Below are 8,054 nucleotides of genomic sequence, written 5' to 3'. Positions count from 1 at the left end.
GAAGCTTTGCCAAATAGTGGCCTACATGGAGACATTCCTATAGGAGTTCTGTATGCAGTCCTATAAGCCCACATAGCATAGTAAAGTTTGACTGACTAATCCATTTTTGTTGGATTCACAGATTTTTCTATAATTCTTTTAATTTTTTGATTGGATAATTTAGCCAAACCACTTGTCTAAGGATGATAAACAGTAGCAATCCTATGATTTATATGATATTTCTTTAATAACTTCTCGATTATAGCATTTCTAAAATGACTTCCCCCATAAGTAATGATAACTCTCGACATCCCAAATCTACAAAATATATTTTTAAGAAAAAAATTTCAACACTTTGAGCATCACATCGAGGTAAAGCAACAGCTTCTATCCATTTGGATAGATAGTCCACTGCTAACAGAATATATAAATTTCTGAAAGATGGTATAAATGGTCCCATGAAATATAATTCCCAAACATCAAATATTTCAACTTCTAGCATATAATTGATTGGCATCTCATTTCTTCTAGAAATATTGCCTACTCGTTGAAATCTATCACAAGTTTTGATATAAACATTAACATCTCTAAAAATTGTAGTCCAATAGAATCCAGATTAATAAATTTTGTATGTTGTTTTATCAACACTAAAATCTCCCCCAAATTCAGAATTATAACATTTTTGGATAATTTCATAAGTTTCTTCTAATGGTACACATCTTCGAATAATTAGATCATTTCCTAGTTTATATAAAATGGGTCATCCCAAAAATAAGTCTTAGCTTCAGAAATAAATTTCCTCTTTTGTTGGTATGTCATTCCATAGGATATAATATCACTAACAATAAAATTCACAATGTCGGCATACCACGGAATACACCACTCATTAATAGGGAACAATTTTTCTTCTTGAAAATGTTCATTAATTTCTTTTTCAAATCAGAGTGGTTTTTCTAACTCATGCCTGGACAAATGATCAGTAATTTGATTTTCAGTTCCCTTTCGATCTACTATTTCAAAATCAAATTCTTGCAAAAGAAGAATCCATCTTATAAGTCAAGGTTTAGCATCCTTCTTTTTCATTGAGTACTTAATAGCAGAATAATCTGTATGCACTACAAAATGAGTTCCAATTAAATATGATCTAAATTTATCAAAAGCATATACTATTGCTAATAACTTCTTTTCAGCTGTTGTATAATTGATTTGGGTTTCATTAAGAGTTTTACTAGCATAGTAAATTACTTTGAAGATTTTATCATATCTTTGTAGTAAAACAACTCCTATAACATAATTACTAGCATCACACATCATCTCAAAAGGTTTTTCTCAGTTTGGTGAAACTATAATTTGTGTAGTGATTAATTTTTCTTTTAATAAATTAAAAGCTTTTAGGCATTCCTTATCAAAATTGAAAATTGCATCTTTCTCCAGTAAAGGGCATAAAGGCTTAGCAATCTTTGAAAAGTCTTTAATATATCACTTGTAGAATCGAGCATGTCCTAAAAAACTTCTAATTTCCCTTACATTTATTGGATAAGGTAAATTAGCGATGACTTGAATTTTAGCAAGATCTCCTTCCATACCATTTTCTGATATTTGATGACATAATACAATTCCTCATGCTACCATAAATTGGCATTTTTCCTAATTAAGGACTAAATTTGTTTCTTCATAACGCTTAAGAAATTTAGATAAATGTTCTAAACATGATTCAAATGAAGTTCCAAACATTAAAAAATTGTCCATGGATACTTCAATCCCTTTTTCAATTAAATCACAAAAAATTACCATCATACATCTTTAAAATGTAGCAGAGGCATTACATAAACCAAAGGGCATCCTTCTAAAAGCAAAAGTACCATAATTAAATGTCCTCAAAATTAATAATGGTTAATCTATTAATAATTGAGAGGTAATTAAATTTAATATAATAATGACATCTTTAATAGATACCTTGAAGAATGACATGTAGCGACGGTCATCCGCAATATGAGTCAAAATGGACTAGAATGTGAGATCCTCAGACTTAATTATCTTGGAAGCTTAACTTACTAGAGCCTTCAGACCAATTGAGAAATATCGGTTGATAGTCTCTGATGAATGTTGAAATCGCTCCATGGCTCCTCTAATGTACTTATTCTAGTTGAGTCATTCAATCAATGTTGTTGTTGTAGTTCGTAGGGCAGGTCGATGAAAATCTCTTTTGTCATACGAGCCTGTTTGAGAAGCATGTCGGATGACCCTATAGTAAATCACCAATCCATTTATCACCAACATAACTCGACGTCATACATGGGGTTCGGTTGATGTATATAATGTAGTAGTCGTATAACAAAATAAAAATAAAAACAATCTTTCTAACGTAGTTTAATTGTTCAAGATCCATCCTACGAAAGTAATTTAAAAGAGAATGGTAAAAACCTTTAGCCATTCAAGGACATCCATAAAACATATAAACAGATAACATATGAAAACAACAATGTTAAGCATAAAGAGTGCGGATAAAAAATGCGTGCTAGAAAAAAAAACGATTCATGATACAACGGTACAAAAAATTCTGAGAAAACATAATATCAATATTTCAAAACATTCAATTTTCTAAGAAGTAGCGTAAGAAATCGACTTGGTATTCTGCATCGAGCTTCAATAAAAATTCTCTACAAACTGGATCTTGCAATAACTTTACACAATTGATATATAGTTTCTTGTCTGTCTTAACCTCAGCATGTATAATTAGGATTTGAAGGCACCCCTCAATGGATATATCCTGTGAGGCAGCAAGCTTAACTATGCAGGATTCAGCCAGTTTTTGATTGTGCTTCAGACGAATGCGGCTCCTTTCTTCCTTTTGTCCACCGTGCCATTTTGAAATGGATGTGAATTCCACATACCTTTAAATTTTGCAGGGCACTTCTCCTGAGTCATTTACATGATCGATCCCCAGGACATCTGTTGTGTTAATGAAGTCAGGCTCCGATGGGGTAACAGCCTGAGCTCCCGTTGCAACAACCCCACTGAATATACCATCTAGCTTCTCTTCCATCATTGGATCAATGCCATTGAATTTTAATTTCTTAGCTGCTAGCACCACCTGCACGACATAGCAATTTGAATTAGTTAAACAAGTTTATTATAAATAAAAATGAATAAGAAAGTGATCAAAGGTAAGTCATTACCTTTAGTTGCTCTGCCCACCAATCATCAGGAGCATCTATTGTCCGCTTCACTGGATTCCAGCCCAAACCTGTAGTTTCCCTCTTAAGTTCTTTCGAGATCATCTTTAATTGATTACATTTATTCTTCAATTTCATCATATCATAATCTCTTCCTGTCAATTCATTGAATTTAACCATAGCATTTTGTCAACCTTCTATTTCCCAGCTCGACCTCCCTAAAACAGAGATTACAGAAAATATTTGTGGCATCGCCGTCCCACATGACCGATGATCCAATCTCTTTACTCTTATTCATTGCTCTACTTATTAATACGAGGGAAATCTAAAAGGAAGTGTTTAATAACATTAGCAGCAAATATTTAACCAAACAAAAAATCAACTCACAACAAACAAATCTAAACATATGGCAACATTATAAAATACTACAAATTATTTTTGAAGAGGAAGATGTAGTACAATCCAACATGAGATGAGTTTGATGGAACTGACATTTTTTAAAGTTGATGTATAATTTTTGGGTACGCTGGTATTTAAAATTATTTTTATATGGTTCAAGTGGTCTTCTCAAGTGATCTTATTTATCAAGATATTATCCGCATAAGCCATAAGAAATTTGCTGATAGAAAATCGTGCTACATGATTCATGACTAGAATGAATGTATCCACAGTGTTCATTAAAGAAACGAAACAATATAAGAAAACACATGTAAAGTCCCATAGAAGATGTTGAAGTTGGTTTCTTCAAATTCTTTTTTTTTTTAATGAAATTAGATCTATTGAAGCCGATATATAAATCAATTTCATTAAAAGAAGGTAAAGTACTACCTTAAATGGCCTAATAAAATGCCAGCTACATCTATAGTTAAAATCATTTAGAAAACTGCATATATATCTATCAATGGTTATATATGAAAAAACTTATATTTGTACTTGATAAGGTGGTATTCCATAAACAGAAAAATCATGAAATGTATGCAACAAAGGCTTTAAAAATTTCAGATCAGTAGGGAATGTGGAGAACCCATCATCAGAATTTCAAAAAAAAAAAAATTAAGGAAAACCCTATGAATAAAGTTAAGAAATTTTATGGTATACAAAAAACGTTTGCATGCTTCGCCTGGCTTTTGGCAAAGGAGCGTTGGAGGTAGGGCGGAACGATGAAGGTAGGGGCTTCATCTGGCTTTCAGCAGAGGAGCGATGCGAGGAGGGCAGACGAGGGACGAAACCTGGCTTCGCCTGGCTTTCAGCAGAGGAGCAACTCAGAGAGGGCAAACGAGCGCCATAATATGTTTGCTTGCCTTTCGGCAAAGGAGCGGGGTAGGGTTTGTGATCACACAAGGGCACGGAGGTAATCACTGGGGGCGAATGCTGAACGCGAACGAGGATTGCGGGTATAACCCCGCGATCGCGTTGCTATGAAAACACAAAACACGGTTTAGGATGCGCGCCCAAAATGTGCGAAACAAATGGCAAGACAGCATTTTCAAACTGCCCCCCGCACTTATAAGCTGTCCCAAACAGGCCCTGAGCCTCAAGAGAATAGTGAGCTGGGAAGAATAGCTTACAATCAAGTAAAATAGCAGATGCACGTAATCCTTTACTCAAATAACTGTTTTAGCATTCTATTCAACAAGTACTGAAGCCTCATCATCCCATTATTAATTTTAAAAGCTTCACGGTTGAAGATCCTTGAGCGCACGTACCACTTGTCTGATGCTAGGCCTTTGAGAAAGCTGTTCTTCCGTACATCTAAGGGCCAATTTAAATGTTTCTATCAACTGTTGACGGGGAGCAACTTGCCAGAGCCCCTCAGTGAAAAACTCATGAGCACGAGTTTGGTGTAGAAGCATAGATGCCCACGTAACAATGTTGAATCCATCTCCGTAGGGAGAGAAAGATGGATCGAGTGCTTTCTTGTCTGACAATAACTCGAGCAAAACTACGCCATAGCTATAAACATCAGCTTTATCTGAAACTCTGCAAGTCATAGCATACTCTGGAGCAACATATCCAAAAGTTCCAGCCACACCAGTTGTCGCATGTGTTTCTGAATTACCCAAAAGCCTTGCTAACCCAAAATCAGAAAGATATGCATTGAAATCATTGTCCAGCAAAATATTACTTGGTTTGACATCCCGATGAAGAATGCGTGGCACACACTGACCATGCAAATAGGCAAGGGCTCGTGCGACATCTAGAGCGATCTTGTGAAGCATTTTCCAATCTACAGGTCGCCTGGATCGTTCTTGTAGGAACTTTTCCAGGTTACCTCCTGGGAGAAAATTGTATATTAAGAACATCTCATCATCACTGCCATAATATCCTATCAGAGTCACAAGATTAGAATGTCTCCACATGCCAAGAGTTTTGATCTCTGCATGGAACTGTTGAACACCTTGAAATCTTCCCACTGAAAGCCTTTTTATGGCTACATGAACTCCTGGTGAAATCTCAGCTTTGTATGTGGCCCCAAAACCTCCACTTCCGATACAGTAGCTCGTATTGAAGTTCCCTGTGGCTCTCACTACAGTCTCATAAGTCAATGGAATTCCAACATCCACAAATGTTGTTACATCTCTTATTTCAGAAGACTGCACTGAAGAGCTTGGCACACATTTCTTTGAATATATATAGAGAGCAAGCAAAAATAGAATCACCGAAGCAATAGCTGCTGCTGAAGCAATTGCGGTAATCCAAAATGAACTGATATCAGCACTACTTTTAGCAGGTGAAAATGGCGCCGGTATATTATTTTTAATATGTGAGTGGGTTTCCTTACTGCTGTTTTGAAAATGTGAAACTGAAATAGATAGAGGATTGTCAAGGCATGCTTGCCTCAAAGGATTGTCACGAGGCCTATCACAACTGATCATACTTGAATTTAATGGCAAAGGACTGGATAAATTATTGTATGACACGTTAAACTTCGGGTGTGATTCCACACTAAGAAAATCAGAAGGCAAATTTCGAGAAAGTTTGCTATCATTGAGCATAAGAAAAGAAAGTTTTCTCAATTTCACCTGTCCACTGGAGATCTCACCAGTATGAAAATTGGATAAAAAATCCAGTTCCTGGAGGAAATGCAAGTCATTCAATCTGGCAGGAATTTTACCACTAAAATTGTTATTGCCTATGCTGAGATGTCTTAAAGCTTTTATTCCAGAGAGACCAGCAGGAAGGAATCTCTCCCTTCAGCTGATTCTTACACAAGTCCAGCACAACAAGTCTATCCAATTGCTTGATGCTCTGAGGAATAATTCCAGTAATTTGATTACTGGAAGCATTAAGAACAATAAGAGCCCTGCAGATAACTCCAATATCAACTGGAATTTCACCGGAAATCCTGTTGCCATTGCAAATAAAAACCAAACCGCTCAACTCTCTGCACCTGCTGAACAAACCATCAGTTAATGATCCAGCAATATAATTTTCACCTATTTGGAGGGTATAAACAGTATGATTTTCATATCTATCGGTTACAACTGGTAAAGAGGACAACATGCCAGACAAATTGTTTCTGCTAAAATTATGATAAACTACATAATTCCTGCTAGATTCAAAGTAAGGCAGATCAATTTCTGCAATTGCCCTAGAAGTGAAAAACGAAGAGTATGCAGTAAGCAGGTCATTGGTTGGGGAAGGCAACAAAGGGCACTTCTTGTGAATAAACCTTGGAATGGAGCCAGATAAATGGTTTCCGCTGACATCAAGGAAATCCATGCAAGGAACTGGGAGCTCCTCACTCAGCGAACCGGTCAATTTATTTAAGCTAAGGTCGAGGAACTTAATATTCACACATTTGCTGAGATTTCTAGGAATGTCGCCTGTAAATCTATTTTGACCCAAACTTACCATCTCCAAGCTTTTACAGATACCCCAATAGCTTGGAAAATCCCCTTCAAGGTTCCCTTTGGGAGCCCACAATATCCTAAGCTTTGGCAAAGCCGTAATCTTCCAGGAAATCCCACCGTGAAAATAATTAGATTCATCCTTCTCATGATAGATCGAGGAATTCTGAGCAGGCATGCGATCAAACATGTTTGTAAGAACAATCATAACCAGCTCCTTGCAGTTCCCAAGTTCTTCAGGAATATAGCCTCTCAAACAATTCTTCGACACATCCAATGCTCGAAGATTTTCCAGACGACCGAGATCTGGAGGAATAACGGAATCCAAACGATTTGAAGCCAATAAAAGAAATTGAAGCTTGGTGCAATTCCCTAAGCTGCTGGGAATGCTTCCAATCAGTAAATTCCCAGATAGGTCCAGATACTCAAGGCTTAGGCACCCGGAGCCAATCTCTTCAGGGATTGACTTCTCCAAAAGATTAAAGGATAGATGCAATTGTGTTAATTTCGGAAAGCTGATCAAAAACCTAGGCAAGCTGCCGTTTAATCGGTTCCTGGAGAGGTCCAGAATCAACAAATGAATACAACGAGACAGCGAAATAGGAATCTCGCCAGTAATCAGATTGGAAGCCAACTTGAGGACGCGAAGCGAGCGGGGAAATCTCAAGGGTAGGGTTCCGAGCAGTGAATTTCCTTCGAGATCAATCACCTCTAAATTCTTTAACCCCCATATCTCTCTTGGGATCTCACCGTAAAAGCTGTGAAAGGCGAGGGAGAGAATTCTTAGCGTGGTGAGCTTCCCTATGGATGGGCTTAGTTTTCCGGCGAGACTCCGGCCGGGATCGGAGTAGCACCACTGGAATGGTCTGGACCGGGAGCAGGAGGGTGGAGTATCGCCGGGGAAAGCGGAGATGTTGACAGCGACGACGCGTCCGCTTGCATCACACGAGATCCATCGCCAGGAGCAGTGATCAGAAGTTACGATCCAACCGGAGAGTAAGCCCGCAGTGTCGGATACCGATGCCTTCAGTTCTAGCAGAGCTACTCT

At 37.4% G+C, this 8,054-nt stretch overlaps 1 protein-coding gene across 1 annotated transcript in view; it reads right to left on the bottom strand.

The window, feature by feature from the left end:
• Positions 1-2,497: 2,497 nt before the first annotated feature.
• Positions 2,498-8,054, bottom strand: part of LOC110036048 (LRR receptor-like serine/threonine-protein kinase RPK2) — a 25,372-nt gene continuing 19,815 nt past the window's right edge. The window contains 3 exon segments of the mRNA XM_020740392.1: positions 2,498-3,073; positions 3,159-6,331; positions 6,333-8,052. Of these exon segments, the coding sequence (XP_020596051.1) occupies positions 4,832-6,331; positions 6,333-8,052 (3,220 nt within the window). The 3' untranslated portion in view covers positions 2,498-3,073; positions 3,159-4,831.

Source organism: Phalaenopsis equestris, unplaced genomic scaffold (assembly GCF_001263595.1).
Source record: "Phalaenopsis equestris unplaced genomic scaffold, ASM126359v1 Scaffold201904, whole genome shotgun sequence".
In the NCBI taxonomy this organism is placed as follows: domain Eukaryota; kingdom Viridiplantae; phylum Streptophyta; class Magnoliopsida; order Asparagales; family Orchidaceae; genus Phalaenopsis; species Phalaenopsis equestris.
The sequence above is the reverse complement of the archived record's forward strand: the minus strand, read 5'-3'. Positions and strand labels throughout refer to the sequence as shown.